This window comes from Somniosus microcephalus, chromosome 31 (assembly GCF_052327205.1).
Source record: "Somniosus microcephalus isolate GS21.2 chromosome 31, FLI_Smic_1.0, whole genome shotgun sequence".
In the NCBI taxonomy this organism is placed as follows: Eukaryota; Metazoa; Chordata; class Chondrichthyes; order Squaliformes; family Somniosidae; genus Somniosus; species Somniosus microcephalus.
In genome coordinates this window covers 31968796-31984558 of record NC_141017.1, presented here as the reverse complement: position 1 = coordinate 31984558, position 15763 = coordinate 31968796, and the positions used below count along the sequence as shown (strand labels likewise).

At 47.8% G+C, this 15763-nt stretch overlaps 2 protein-coding genes across 4 annotated transcripts in view; both read left to right on the top strand.

The window, feature by feature from the left end:
• The window catches only part of notch3 (notch receptor 3), a 433532-nt gene extending 424084 nt beyond the window's left edge, over positions 1-9448 (top strand). Inside the window, exons 31-34 of the mRNA XM_085971744.1 lie at positions 84-388; positions 1921-2068; positions 2812-2909; positions 4185-9448. Of these exons, the coding sequence (XP_085827870.1) occupies positions 84-388; positions 1921-2068; positions 2812-2909; positions 4185-5603 (1970 nt within the window). The 3' untranslated portion in view covers positions 5604-9448. The remainder of the gene's footprint in view (positions 1-83; positions 389-1920; positions 2069-2811; positions 2910-4184) is intronic.
• Positions 9449-13085: 3637 nt separating this feature from the next.
• Positions 13086-15763, top strand: part of LOC147097711 (shiftless antiviral inhibitor of ribosomal frameshifting protein homolog) — a 34677-nt gene continuing 31999 nt past the window's right edge. Inside the window, exon 1 of one of the 3 annotated variants that reach the window (XM_085971741.1) lies at positions 13086-13380. In XM_085971741.1, the coding sequence (XP_085827867.1) occupies positions 13324-13380 (57 nt within the window). In that variant the 5' untranslated portion in view covers positions 13086-13323. The remainder of the gene's footprint in view (positions 13381-15763) is intronic. The other 2 variants (XM_085971743.1, XM_085971742.1) reach the window with 2 other exon arrangements.

Genomic DNA, 15763 nt, shown 5'->3' with positions numbered 1-15763 from the left:
GTACCACTTATATTAAATTACGAATCTCTTCTAAAATGGGAAAGCTCTTCAGGTGAGAACCAATCTGTGTGTTGTGTATTTAGACGGTTTCACCCCACTGATGCTGGCCTCGTATTGTGGCGGAGGACTGGACACCGGCTTGACCGAGGAAGAGGAGCAGGAGGACTCGTCTGCCAACATCATCTCGGACCTCATCTACCAGGGAGCCAACCTCTGCGCGCAGACGGACCGGACCGGGGAGACTGCCCTCCACCTTGCTGCCCGCTACGCACGGGCGGATGCCGCGAAGCGGCTCCTTGACGCCGGCGCTGATGCCAATGCTCAGGACAACACCGGACGCACCCCCCTCCACGCTGCAGTCGCTGCTGATGCTCAAGGAGTCTTCCAGGTAATGTTATGGAAAGATACCTCGCGGCACAGTGACGCTGGCAATGGTTGGTGTTTCGGTAGTAGCCACATGTCTGCCTAGTGTTTGAAAGAACAGAATGACGTAAGAAAACTACGAGGCACTTGGTCTGAGTATTAAACAAGGCTTTAATCAACTGTTTTTCAACATGGAGATCTAGTTGTGTCCTTCACTAGTTCCTGTTAAGAATGTCCTGCACAAGCTGGGCCCATGCCTGAGTATTTATACTCTCCCTGGACAGCGCCACCAGCAGGCCGCCCAGTATTATTACATAAGTCATTTTCACATGAATGACAAGATTCATGTCACAGAACTTGTATTTATATAGCGCCTTTCACGACCTCAGGGCGCCCCAAAGCGCTTTACAGCTCATTTCTCATTTCACGTCTTCAGGGCAGTATCTCGCATCTGCTAACCAATGTGCTGTAATTTGTTTTTTTTGTTTAAATAGGCAAATTAGCAACAGCCCTGAACTACTGATTGATCCAGGATTAGGGGAGTAAATTACAGGGCTATGAGGAAAGAGCAGTGGGATGGGACTAATTGGAGAGCTCTTTCAAAGAGCCGGCACAGGCACGCTGGGCCGAATGGCCTCCCCCCTTCTGTGCTGTAAGATTCTATGATTCCATTCCCAGCAACCGCATGAACCTTTTTTATGCTCCTGGATAAATGCTTAGGAACAGTCACTCCAATCTAGAGCATTGTCCCTTTCTCATCCCCCCCCCCCCCCGTGCATCTGATAATAGCTCACCAGACACTAGGAGTTAATTATTACCCTGCGGCTCCAAGCCACGTCACTGAATCACAAGTTTCCCAATACGTTGTCAGTATTCACTCCGCTCAGGGCCCACTGATGATCCACGGCTTGCTGGCAGTTGATGCTTGCACTGATTGCTGACTGCACAACGTTCCCAAAACCCGACAGTGCATTCACCTCACAAACAGGCAGTACAGGTTGACCAGTGAATGATGGGGGTAGGCAGCAAAAAATCTCTCAAGCTGTGCTTGAATCTACAGAAACTCTTGATTAGATCCCCCATAACTCTCTCCCACATATGAATTATTCTGTATATTAATCATAGGAACAGGAGTAGACCATTCAGCCCCTCGAGTTTGTTCCACAGGCTCATTAGATTAATTATAATCTAATCGAACCTTTTGATTAGATTCCAGTCTGTAATTCGCTCCCCGCTGTGCATTATTCCATATATTAATCATCTGAACTCTCGATTAGATTCCAGCCTGTAACTCATTCCTTGGGTATCCGTTACCATTCTCTACACAAAGCATCTGAACCCCCGCGATTAAATTTCAGCCTGAAAATCACCCCCCTGTGTCCATTACTCTTTGCTCGTGACGATACGATGAAACAAATCTGTGAAGTGCCATATAAAGATGTCACTAAGACCGGAGGGTGGTTTCTGTGCGAATTGTTGCTGAGCTTGTCGACCTTAGAAAGTTTGGCTTCAGCAGATGCACCAAACGTGAACTCCGTACTGTTCCCTCTCCGCCAGATCCTAATAAGAAATAGAGCCACAGACCTAGACGCGCGAATGGTCGACGGCTCCACTGCCCTGATTCTCGCTGCCCGGCTTGCCGTGGAAGGAATGGTCGAGGAACTAATAGCATGCCATGCTGATGTCAACGCTGTCGATGAGATAGGTATGTTCGAGACTGCTGGGGTTGTACACAAAGTCATCCACTCAAACTATAATCCACGGCCATTGGGTCAAATGTCTAACAACATCAACAGCAACTTGCCTTTATATAGCGCCTTTTTATGTAGTGCTTCACAGGAGCGTTATCAAACAAAATTTGACACCGAGCCACATGAGATACTGGGACAGGTGACCAAAAGCTTGGTCAAAGAGGTAGGCCTGAAGTAGCAATATAACGGGGGAGAGAGAGGCGGAGAGGTTTAGGGAGGGAATTCCAGAGCTTAGGGCCCAGGCAGCTGAAGGCACGGCCCGCCAATGGTGGAGCGAAGGAAATCGGGCACGCGCAAGAGGTCAGGATTGGAGGAGAGCAGAGTTCTCGGAGGGTAGCAGGGCTGGAGGAAGTTACAGAGGTAAGGAGGGGCGAGGCTACGGAAGAATTTGAACACAAGGATGAGAATTTTAAAATCGAGGCGTTGCCGGACCGGGAGCGACTGTAAGTCAACGAGCACAGGGGGTGATGGGTGAACGGGACTTGGTGCGAGCTAGCATGCGAGCAGTAGAGTTTTAAATGTGCCAACGCTTATGGAGGGTGGCAGGTGGGAGACTGACCAGGAGAGCATCCCACTCTTATTGTTTCTGATGTGGTTCCTCCCGCGAGGCAAAGTGTCTGAGCTTTGCTAACATTCTTGCTTGCTGCAACGAGCTGGACCATTGTAAGTGACTCTACTGTCTTATCCGGATGATTAGGTAAATCAGCCTTGCACTGGGCTGCGGCAGTGAACAATGTTGATGCCACTCTGGTCTTGCTGAAGAATGGAGCCAACAAGGATATGCAGGACACTAAGGTAAGGAAAAGAGCTTGTTACTTCTCATGACTATCAGAGGCACTCTCGCTAGTCTTCAATCTAGGCTCCATGAATGAATAGTTTGGTATTAAATTAGACAACCCGATAACAGGACCTAAAATCCAATTCCAACAAGTGCATTCTCTGCCAGACAGGAAGGGCAGGCAATCTGCTGCCAGCCTCTGCCAGTGCCACTGTCTAACCAGCTGGGCCGGGCATGCCTGAGTGTGGCCCAATGGTGACTCATATATATTTATTTCCTTTTCTGTTCAGAAGTGCCCTGTCTCTGATTCTTCCCCTTGATCATCAAGGAGCCGGTAGGGGAATTGTGGGCACTTGGCGCAGTTGTTTCTTGTAAAGTTTGTCCTTGAGATGTGGGTGACATTGGTTAGGCCGCATTTGTTGTCCATTCCTCGTCTCCCTCAGAAGGTGGTGGGTCTTCTTGAGTGGCCACCTAAGCCACTCATGGGGCATTAGTCTACTAGACTAGGCCGAGGTGAGTAGGGGTGGCAGGGTCCCTTCCCTTTCTTCAACGACACTAGTGAACCAGTCGGGTTATTTTTTTTTGTTGTTGCAACTATTGTGACCGCTTTTAATGGTCAATTCTATTTCTGGTGCCAGGCAAAAAAATGACCAGATTTACTGAATTCAGTTTCATAATTTGCTATGGTTGGATTACGAACTCCCGACCTCTGGGTTACCAGTCCAACCCCATAATCACTACACTACCGTTTCCCGTTACGCTGCACCTTAGGAACATAGGAACAGGAGGAAGCCATTCAGCCCTTCAAGCCTGTTCCGCCATTCAATTAGATCATGATCTGTATCTTAAATCCTTCTACACACCTTGGTTCCATAACCATTAAATCCCTTGCCTCACAAAAATCTGTCAATCTCAGTTTTGGAATGTTCAATTGACCTCCAAGCACAACAGCTTTTTGGGAGAAAGATTTCCACCACCCTTTGTGTGAAGAGATGCTTCCTGACATCACCCCTGAAAGGCCGGGCTCTAATTTTAAAGTTATGCCATCTTGTTCTGGACTCCCCCCACCAGAGGAAATAGTTTCTCTCTATCCTATCAAATCCTTTAATCATCTTGAACACCTCAGTTAGGTCACCCCTTAATTTTCTATACTAAAGGGAATACCAGCCAAGTCTATGCAACCCATCCTCGTAATTTAACCCATTTAGCCCCGGTATCATTCTCTGTATACGTCTCTGTGTGAAGCAATGAGATTCACTGTTTCTTACGATAAGAAAACCTATATTTTTCAGGAGGAGACGCCACTCTTCCTGGCTGCTCGGGAAGGAAGCTTTGAAGCTGCAAAGATGCTGTTGGATCACTTTGCCAACCGAGACATCACAGACCACATGGACCGGTTGCCACGGGACATTGCACAGGAGCGGATGCATCACGACATTGTGCAGCTGCTGGACGAGTACAACGCTGTACGAAGCCCTCAGGGCTCAGGCGGTCACATGGGCAGCCATTCAATGTCCCCCCTCATGTGCCCGCCAAACAGTTACCTGACCAACTTAAAGCAAACGCCCCAAGGCAAGAAAGCGAGGAGGCCGAGCTCGAAGAATTCAGGCTCCGGGACTAATAGCAACTTGACCAAGGATGCGAAGGAAGCGAAAGCAAGGAACAAGAAGTTGAGTTTGGATTGCCAAGCATCCCTCATGGAAAGCTCGGTGACATTATCTCCAGTAGACTCATTGGATTCGCCGCGTGCATACATTACCAATCCCACATCCCCGGTCACAACGCCCTCTGGAATCTTGCATCCTGCTGGCTCCTTGTCCGTGCTCGCCACCCCTCCAGTGAATGGTATTCTAGAAGGTCCCTTCACCGTCTCCTTGGCTAGACTCGGTGACCTTGGCGACATTGCTGCTCAGAACACTGCCATTTTGTCCATGAACCACATGCAGCCACGTCTCTCAATGTCACAAGTCACTGGCCAGCCCAATTGCCTTCTGAATGCTGGTAGCCTTGGCCTTAATGTTGGCATGGTGAGCCCCATCACCGCTGTACCGTTTGAATGGCAAACGAGGATTCCCAGTTCGCAGTGCAACTCTGTAATCAACGTTGTGCAGCAGTCGGCCGGGTCCCATGCCAACATGCGCCAGCAAAGTCAAGCCCTGCAGCATAGCTTGGTGCTGCAGAGCCACCTGTCCATGGGGAATGGACCTCAGATGGTCAACCAGCAGAGTCCAGTCAAGCCCCAGAATCCGGCCGAGCAGCAGACAATTTCTCAAGCGCCGCAGGGACAGCAGAGGTGCACCCCTTCCGCCAACAGCCACTCCATCCAGCAGAGCCTGTTGAGGAGCGAGATGGCGCGAATACCAGACCGCTGCAACCAGTCGATCTCTCCGCAGGAAGCCCAGCCTTCGCAAGCCAACGTGCCTCCATTTTTTAAGCAGCATAGCAGCAGCACCACCGAGGACTACCTGACTCCCTCTTCTAAACACAGCTACACGTCGGGGCACGACAACACGCCCAAGCATTACCTCCACCTGAAGAATGAGCACCCCTACCTGACCCCATCGCCAGAGTCACCCGAACAGTGGTCCAGCCCATCTCCACATTCCATGTCTGATTGGTCAGACTCTACCCCCAGCCCGGCCATAATTGGACATCAAGCCCAAATGCAGCACATGACTGAACAAGCGACCAAAATGCAAGTTTTTGCGTAAAATACGCCATTCGGTCTTTTTTTTAAAAAAAAAAGAAAAGTCTCTATAGGATATTAGGACCTGGGCTATCATTATTTTTGTTGCTATTCCTCCTTTCATTATCTTAAAGAGACGGTCATGAAGGAGTCTGCTCTGCAGTAACGCCGGCTGCATCTACGATGGGAGTCGTCTTTTGGTTTCAAATTTCAAAGAAAAGATTTTTTTGCCCTTTTTTTTAAAAACAAAAAAATTGGTGAGAAGGAAGGTTTTCGATTTATTCCTGTCTCGCTGCGGTCGCTGTCTGTACCATACATGTTTGTGAATCAGCAGGGGCCGGTTGGAAAATGGTGCAGCCTGTTACATTTTTATTGGACATGCGGCGCCTCTTCAAATATGCGTCGCTGGGCGTTAAAAGCCCTTCGTGTTTTTTTTTTTCTCCCTCCGCGTTACTGGACTTCACACGCCTTCTGCCGGTTTGACCGCCCCGCCTGTCGCTCTCGGGCAACCTTTGCTACTCTTAGTTTTGCCAGGTTTTAGTCCGGGACTGCCGCTACCCACCGGAAAGGACCCCGAGAAATGAGCTCGGAAGAATTTGGGCGCGAGGACTCGGAATGCTACATTTTGCCCACTGCCTTTCCTGAATAAGGGGCACCCCACACACTACATTAACTTAGCTGTTACAGTAAGTTCAGTTCCTTCCCTTTGGAACGCAAACATTACCTGAAGGCTTTCTAATGACCTGCAATCAGTAACCGTTCCCGAATAACCGGCTGAAAAAAAATACCTGACATAATAATTGTGTTTCAAGCAACACGAAAGCTAAGAAAGCTATCCAAACCATTGAAGCCTCAAGTGTAGGGACACCCCCATCATTTCATTATATAGAAAGTAATGAATATGAGAGTTTTTTAATGCGACTACTTTCTCTCATGTTCTTTTCTTCTTTTTATCCTCGATAAGCTTTTCTAAAACTCACTGCCATTGGAAATTGCGTTGCTGCCAAGAGTTTCATTGTATGATTATTTAACTGTTTCACGTTCAAAGGAACGCTGTTATTTTTTTTTGTTACTGTCAAGTTCATCCTGTATGAGGAGGAAGCCTTGTGAGACTTTTCCAAGAATTGCCCAGAATACAGACAGTGTCGCAGAAAGGCCAGAGCGTAGAACAAACCTCAAAACCCCAACCCAGTCTAAGCGGACCGTAGCAGGGCAGGGCTGACCCAAGCACGCGGTTTCGAATTGCCCAGTGCGTCATCGGTTCAATCCCCTCTGGTTACTTCAGAGAGTCCACATACTGTCTAGGCCTCAATGTCAGACACGTTACGAATTCACGGTTACCTTTCTGCAAAGCTCCTGTGTCCCAGAACTCTGCGTAATTTTAATTGTGACAGTTCTTTATTCTTAAAAAAAGAGAAATGACAAGTATTCTATAATTTCTAATTCGGTGTAATATTTTGGAAGGTGGGGTTGATGATGCTCGCTAGAGAAGGTGACTGATTAGTACAGCTTGAAAATATGAAGCCTGTTAAAATTAGCCCATTGGCTGAGCATTGAGCAGATAACCCAGCTCTGTTAGTGGAAGTGAATCTAGCGGGTCTGTGAAGATCTGAGATTAGGCTGACCTTCACTGATCAGAAAGACCTGTTCTGGGCACTGGCTTGATTGGAGCAGGAACTTTCAGACTGGCCGTATCACCGCTGCCCCAGGTAGGGGCTTTGAAACAGGTCGTACCACCACTGCCCCAGGTAGGGGCTTTGAAAGAGGTCGTACCACCGCTGGCCCAGATAGGGGCTTTGAAACGGGCTGTACCACCGCTGCCCCAGGTAGGGGCTTTGAAACAGGTCGTACCACCGCTGCCCCAGGTAGGGGCTTTGAAACAGGTCGTACCACCGCTGGCCCAGATAGGGGTTTTGAAACGGGCTGTACCACCGCTGACCCAGGTAGGGGCTTTGAAATGGGCAGTACCATCGCTAGCCCAGGTAGGGGCTTTGAAATGGGCTGTACCACCGCTGCCCCAGGTAGGGGCTTTGAAACGGGCAGTACCATCGCTAGCCCAGGTAGGGGCTTTGAAACGGGCTGTACCACCGCTGGCCCAGGTAGGGGCTTTGAAACGGGCCGTACCACCACTGCCCTAGGTAGGCACTTTGAAACAGGTCGTACCACCGCTAGCTCAGGTAAGCGCTTTGAAACAGGTCATACCACCGCTGGCCCAGGTCGGGGCTTCGAAGTCCCATCCATATCCAGCTCAGTTCAGATTTCTGGAGTCTTGTTAAGCAGCCTGTCCAGGTGAGCCCAGTGACGGGTGTTACAACAGCTAACACCTGTCTGTTAAAGTCCTACATTTAATAATCTAATACAATTAGCAATGGGATTACAGAGATCCAGTCTTAATTTGAAGTGGAGGAGCACCCTTGAACCAAATGATGCTCAGTGTTGAAAACCAGTGTTCAATTTCACTGCCAGTTCTGCATCTCTCCCTCCTGCCAATCACACCAAGAGTCAACGTCACTCCAGCGATATCAAGTGCCACAAGACTCTCGCAAGTAGCCTTGGGCACAGAGGGATTGCTGCGTTTGGTGGAGGCAGTCGATAAAGCGATTCACCAACTCTGTCCACAAGCACCTGTCAGAAGGAAGGTAGAGATGTCTTGCGATTGTTGAAGAAGCTCATGAGACCAAAGTGTTTGGCCAGGAAGAGTGTTGTGGGACCAGTCATTCCAAGACATTAAAGACTGTGCACACGATAGATGAAGAGGTTCTAATTTTTTATGAAGTTGTACTAGAGGACGGTTGCTTTTCATTTGCGGTTAGTATTTTTCTTCACTTCCCACCCCTCCCCCACTGTCCTGTCTCTGTATTGTTCCCAATGACTGTCCCGCAATGGGACTGGCCCAAAGGATTACCACCTCAAAGTTGGGCACACGTGATCCATTTCAAACCCGGACAGTCGCAGTTCAGCTAGGGTTGCCAACTCTGGTGGAGGTTTCATCATATGACCTTCAACCACCCCACCATTTCGCCCTGCCATTGGTCGCCCAACATGCCCGTCCTCACGGTTCACTGCCTTTCACACCAATCAGAAACCTCTTTGTTACCCGGTTGGATAGTTCTTTGACTGTTGGTCAAACTGCCGTTTTCCCATCTCCGAGCATTGAAAGAAAACGGGGGGAAAAAAAACATTAAATTTTTTTAATGCCCCTCTGGTTTTTTCTCCCGTGTGTTGCTCGCAGCAGTGTCCTGGAGATCAATCGTCAATTCCTGGAGACTCCAGGGCAACCCTGGAGGGTTAGCAACCCGAAGTTCAGCACTGCAGACCCTTGTATTCAGTGCAAGAAGACGTAAAAAGTCAAGAACCGCAACATTGCAGCATCAAACCCCCAGATTAAATAAACTCAAGCCCTGGGAGCAGCGAGAATGGGGTTGAAGTAGGTTGACTGAAGCGCTTGATATCCAGACTGACTGGGAGAGAATTAGTTTCCCTGCACTGCCATCCCTCACCTCCAGCTGCAGCTAGACTTTGTTTTCAAGCATTAATTTACTTACAAAATTAACTTGAAGAAAACAGGAGTTTGATGGTTCGATAATGTTCAATAAAACTGCCCACAGCCAAAAACAAAACCCATTAACACACGAGGTTGACTGCAAAAATTTAATGAACTTGCCATGGTTGCTAACAGCAACCCGATAATAAAAATAACAAATTACTTGTTAGATGGACGCAAAAAGAATGACGAGAGGACGTTTATCGGTAAATTTTCTGAAGGAAAGTGAAATTCAGGCAGTTTGTGTTGGCTTATTCTACTTTAATCTTGAGTGCTTATTGGATAAGCAAGGATAAAATCTTCCTCCGCCCCCACCCTCCCCTCCCTAGATCTGGGAGGAATGTTCACAGCCTGTACTTTGGGCACTGCTTGGCATCTAGTTTAGGAACAAGGGGCTCCTTACCGAGTCCAAAGCCACTCTTTGGCAGCCTGAAAGCTGACTTTGAGAGGATTAGATCCAAAGTGCTCAACCCAAGGACCTGAGAGATGAACTCTGCCCCTTCAGAGTATTTTGGCCTCGGGAGGGGGAGGGGGATGGGGTGGGTTGCGTGAGGGGTTCAATCCCCTGGTTGGCAGGTGGAAGTTTTCCCTCTCTTGCCCTGGGCTTGTTTCAAGTCTTTGATTCATAGGATCAAACTTCTCCGTCACCGAATCTGGTCCCGAACACTTATCCCTAATCTGGTCCTTGAACACTTATCCCTATTCGAGAGTAACCGTGATAGTATTACCTGTTTATCTACAAATAGGGGTTGTGTGGAGGGGGTTAGTTAACACACCTTTTGCCAGGATCCCATACGGGATGTGGACAGGATCATCGTCAGAGGTCAGCTCTGCTGTTAGTCAAGATTCATTGAAAAACTTTAACCGCTGCACCACATGACCGAGAAGGAGAGGGTAGAAGTGGACCTTGTATATTTTTTAAGAAACAGATCTTTTTATGTCCACTTTTTATTTTATAAATCACCACACAGCCCACTCCAAATGGTCTGGACGGGTGGCACGGAATGGGGCTGGGTGGGGGGGGAGATAGGCGTCAAACCTGGAGAAGGAATTGAGTTTCATATGACGAGCTTGATTTGGGGGGAGGGGGTGGGTGGGATTGTGGGTCAGATGGTGGGCCGAGGGGGAGGGGTGGGTGGGTGGGGGGGGGAAGTGGGGTACAGATGGTGAGCCCTGGGAGGGAAGCAGAGTACAGGGGGCCAGCGTGAGGGAGACATGGGGTTCAGGTGGCCCTACATTTGCTTCTCTGCTTCCGCTGAGGGTGGATTAGACAAGGTAACGCTGATTAAAAATCACGCAAGAACTAACTAGAGGACCCACACTGCCTGTGAAAATGAGGGAGCACCTGTTAGCTGGCTTGTTTCCTGCCTTTGTGGGGACTGAATTTATGAGGGACCTATATATATATATTTTATATATTTTTTTCTCAACCTTCTTGGTCAGCAGACATGGCTCAAAACAAAACAGTAGAATGTACATTTAAAGCATTAACTGATCTTTTTTTAAAAAACTGTAAATAAATCAAATTGAAGAACAAAAAAACATTTACTCATTTCAAAAGTATTTGTTGTTTGAAATGTTTTATGTACTCAAAAAAAAGTTCTATTTCCTATTAGTCGTATATCATGGAAACACGGCCAATGTACTTGGTTGTTTATTCTTAGCAGGACTCTTTTTAGGCATTTTATAATATTTCAAGCCTTTTTACAAAAAATGTAGCTTTAATCTGTACAGAAAAGTATTTTAAGTCACATCTTTTGTATGCAGAAAGTACAGGTTGTGAGGTAAATATACTTCCAAATAAAGCTGTAGGAAACTACACATTGTGGCTCTCAAGTATCTTATTTACAATGAAACCACACGCTGAGGCCCGGCGGATTATTTACAGTGAATCGCAGGTTTGTAAATTCAGGCATACGGCCTGATGGAAACATTATTTCAATGCAAGAAGACGTCTTTGGACTGGATGGTTGATGCGAGTGAAACCAAGATTCTCCAAATGTTGATTTTTGGTCTAGAAAGGGCACGGCGTTCTGGTGAAGAATGTTTTGAGGTGGGTTCCTAGTTTTTTTTTTTAATTACAAAACCTAGCTGAAGACAAGTCTTATGGTATAGTTCAACAATATGGTTCAACAATTTCAGATCATAACCTCGGCCCCTATTACATTTTTACTTATATTTTTTATCTGCACCTTTGTTTTGGCCTTTCCCCCCCCCACCCCTTTCTTTTTTTTCTCTCTCCCACATGGCAGCTGTCTCCCATTCTGCCAGCGCATTTCACACCTAATCTAGAGCTGTCTTTTGTCTCCACTAGTCCTATCACCACCTCGTCTCGTTTTGAATACCTCTTAATGTCTCTTCACTTCTCTTTTGTTCTCTCCCAGCCTGGCCTCTTAATCTATTTCATTTCCTGTGTTTCTTTAGTCTTGACAAAGGGTTTTCACCCGAAACGTTGACTCTATTTTCTCTCCACGGATGTTGCCTGGCCGACTGAGTTTTTCCAGCATTTTCTGTTGTTATTTCTTATGGTATAGAACTCCCTTCAAAGCTGAAACGAGCAGAACAAAATGCATATATCATACTTCATTCTTATCATTTGCCACTGTGTGTATGTTATGGGACAATACGTGCAGTTAGGGAGACAGTTTCATGGTGACCGTTTTCACACCCTATCTATACAACATGTTCAACGTATTTCCTTTTCCATTATAAACTCGTGTCTACATTTATAAAGAAAATTTCCTATGTAAACTTGTCACGTGGTAATTATGCCCTCCTGCCACAGAACCATCCAGGGAGCATGTTTTGTATGTTTTAATTGAATGGCGTGTTCCTTCCACATCAAGAACCATCATAAAATATTCATGTATATAGAAACCTAGAAGATAGGAGGAGTAGGCCATTCAGCCCCTCGAGCTTGCTCTGCCATTTAATGAGATCATGGCTGATCATCCAAATTCATACCCATATTGCAACAGGCTGGAAACTGCATCAAATGGAAGGTGAAAGCCTCATTGGTGGAGGTGCCCTTGAAACCACTGCAGAAAATATATTTTCTTTGCGCGATATGCAGCAGGCACGCTGCTAAAGTCGCCAAACCACGACTGGCTGGCTCAAATTCCGTCCTTCGCCTTTCTGGGACTCACTAGAGGCAACGGGGACCACTTAATCACCAAAAAGTTCCCAATTTAACGGGTCAAAATTTGCGGCCAGAGGCGTGCCTCCGGAGTACGCCCCGACCCGAAATAAAAAATACGGAAGTACCTGGTGACTCCGGACTTTCAGAATCTTCGGGTCCCGGGCCTCTAGGCGTGCGCCTGCATAAAGGCCCAGGCACGCAGGTGTCAATTTTTTTTGTCTTAACACTCCTGCGAAGCGCCTTGGGACGTTTTACTACATTAAAGGCGCTGTATAAATACAAGTTGTTGTTGTTCTTGGTTCGGAAGCGTCAGTGTGATCACGTGGGCCAGGTCAACCAATTAGATAAGCTTATGAGAAATCCCCAAATAAATAAATAATTAACACAATTCTAATAAAAATAAATATTCTCATGTTCAAAATTAATTAAAAGTCTCTTTGATTTAAGCATTTAAAATAAAAATTGAAAAATAATAAAAACATTTTAATCTGCTCCAAAATTTACATGAAATAATTTTAAATGGTTGTTGTATGTTTTAATCACTGTTAACAAATCATTTATTTTAACCCTTACGCTGATAAAAGAAGGCCCAATCTATGCCTGCTTTTATCAGGCGTAAGGGTTTTGTGGGCAAATAGCCCAACTCTGCACCAGCGAAGTGTTTTTGGGGCGCATGCGGACGATCTGCAGAGGAGAAACTTGACTGATCGCAAGTTCTGGGTTTTTGTGCGGAGACCCAGAACTTGCAGGGCCATTCTGAGGATGCCGTCATCGAGCCCGCAAAATCCGGGCCAATAAACTGGGGGTGATCAGGATGCAAATGCCAACTCTCCCCTCCCGCCACCCCGGTGATTGACGGCACCAAAACTTCATTCATGCAACAACAAAAAATTGAGTGGAGTAGTTCCACCTTTAATTTGTGCACCAAAAAAACATTAAAGTTTCTGACTCAGGGGAAATGAAAGTGAAAGGAAGAGTCTACACATAATGATTCAGTGAAAAGCAGAGGAGAAGCACACGCAGTTATTCAGATCGTTTTCAGTGCAGTGGGGAAAGGCCATCATGAATCAAGACGCCAACGAAGATGAAGTCGAGGTACCCTTTCTAATAATACTAGCGGTGGGTTTTTGTCAGAGTTTGGTCAGTTCTAAGCAAAGACTCTCAACTGGTAAGAAATCCAAGGCTGGTGGCATGACCTTAAAGTTAGAGCTGGGCCTTTCAGGGGTGATGTCAGGAAGCACTTCTTCACACAAAGGGTGGTGGAAATCTGGAAAACTCTCCCCCGAAAAGCTGTTTGAGGCTGGGGGTCAGTTGAAAATTTCAAAACTGAGCTTGATAAGATTTTTATTAGGTAAGGGTATTGAGGGACATGGAACTAAGGCGGGTGAATGAAGTTGAATTAAAGATCAGCCATGTCCTAATTGAATAACGGAACAGTCTCGAGGGACTGAATAGCCAACTCCTGTTCCTAGGTTCCTAAGGCTAGTCAGCCCCAACTGGACAGAGTTTATCCCCTTTGCTGAAGGGCGACAGATACGAGATTGAGGAGGGGGAGGTTTAGAGAGATTCTGATACACAAGAGAGTGCGTGTGTGTTGAAACAATTGCGACCAGTTTAATTTCCAACATATTTCACATTGTATCCTGTGAGAGGAAGTAGTCTTAAAGGTGGACAAATGTTTTCCATTGCAAAATAAAAGTTTGGAGATTTGCAGATTTAGCTCCCAGGAATACCTCCGTTGTTAAATGCACCATATGGGGTGGTCCTGACTAGTAAAATCCCAAGTGCCATGGACATTCTGTGCTGGTATGGCTGATCTCGGGTTTAAGCAGTTGGGTCATACAGTTAGTTGGCTTGAGTGGCCCGAGCTAGGGCGGGAGGGGGGGAAACAGCCACGGTTCCTGATTACTGTCCTATGCTGGAAAATGCTTGAGCGCAGATAGGTTCTGCTGTGATGTCCCCAGGGTGGAATAGCCTGCTGATAACTGTTTAGGCTTGTACATGAAGAATGGCCACTGGGGCCAGGCACCCAATCAGCAGTTGGTTCCTTCAGGAGGAGAGGAACCAGAAATTAAATAAGAACATTGGCAAAAAGGGGAAACAAAGAAAGACTTACATTTGTATAGCGCCTTTCACGACCTCAGGACATCACTAAGGGCTAGATTTTCAGTCGCTTGCGCCAGCAGTTAGCGCCTTAAGAGAAGTGATTTCCGGGCGCTATGCGTGTAGCGCCCGGGCGCAGCGCAGTTTGCGCCCCGCCCCAAATTAAGTTGCCCGTTAGCGCCGGCGCAAAGTTTAGCGCCCGCCCGGATGCGCGCGCAGAAAATGACGTCACATCCTCGTGCAACGCCCTTTGGCCGCCCCGATTGCAAACTTCAGTCGGACCGCCCCATTGTGCGGCGGGCGGCCGGAGCGTTTGGAAAAAGGAACGCAACACAACCAGCGCGGGCCCCGGGGGGCGCTAATTAAAGGGAACGTCCTCTCCAGTATAAAGGCCATCCTTTTTTCAGAAAACAGTCTTGTGCAACGCATTTCTGGAGACACAACAAGGAGGATAGCTAACTGGTTTCAAGCAGCAAGAGCCAGGTATTTTTGGACTCAGGCAATAGCGCTGCAAGTGGCCATTTGGAAATTAGACTGTTTGCCAGGATTTGATGGGGGCTGCATGGGGTGCCAACGCGCAGCTGCAGCGCCATGTCCGTAGGGCTCGCAGACGCATTGTGAGAGGGGCAGCCCTGGCTAGAGGCAGAGGGGGCTACAGGCGTCGGCCACGTAGGCCTTACCCAGTCAGGCTATACCGCCAGCAGCGCTCCTACCTAAACATGAGTGCCGCGCGATGTGTTAGAAGGCTCCGATTCCGAAAGGAGGTGATTGCAGAGATCTGCCACCTGCTTCGCCGAGATCTGCGGCCAAAGCTCAGGTGCAGGACGTCTCTGTCGGTGGAAGTGAAGGTGACGGTGGCATTGAACTTCTATGCCACCGGCTCCTTCCAATACGCTGCTGGGGACATAGCAAACATCTCCCAGTATGGCGCGCATCGCTGCATCCGCCACGTGACCGAAGCACTGTTCAGAAGGAGAAGCCAATTCATCTCCTTCCCCATGGCCCTCGAGAGCCAGCATCAGCGCGCATTGGGATTTGCCAGACTCGGGGAATTCCCCTTGGTGCAGGGCGCCATTGACTGTACGCATGTGGCTTTGCGGGCCCCTCTGGAGCATGGCGAGCAGTATCGCAACAGGAAGGGCTACCATTCTCTGAATGTGCAGCTGGTATGTGACCACAAGCAGCGCATCATGGCAGTCAATGCCAGCTTCCCAGGCAGCAGCCACGATGCTTTTATCCTGCGGCAGAGTACTGTGCATGACATGTTCCAGGCACAGCCTCCCCCAAGAGGATGGCTCATCGGGGACAAAGGCTATCCTTTGTGCACCTGGCTCATGACCCCGCTCCGCGCGCCCAGGACCGCTGCTGAAGAGGCCTACAACGAGAGCCATCAAACCAC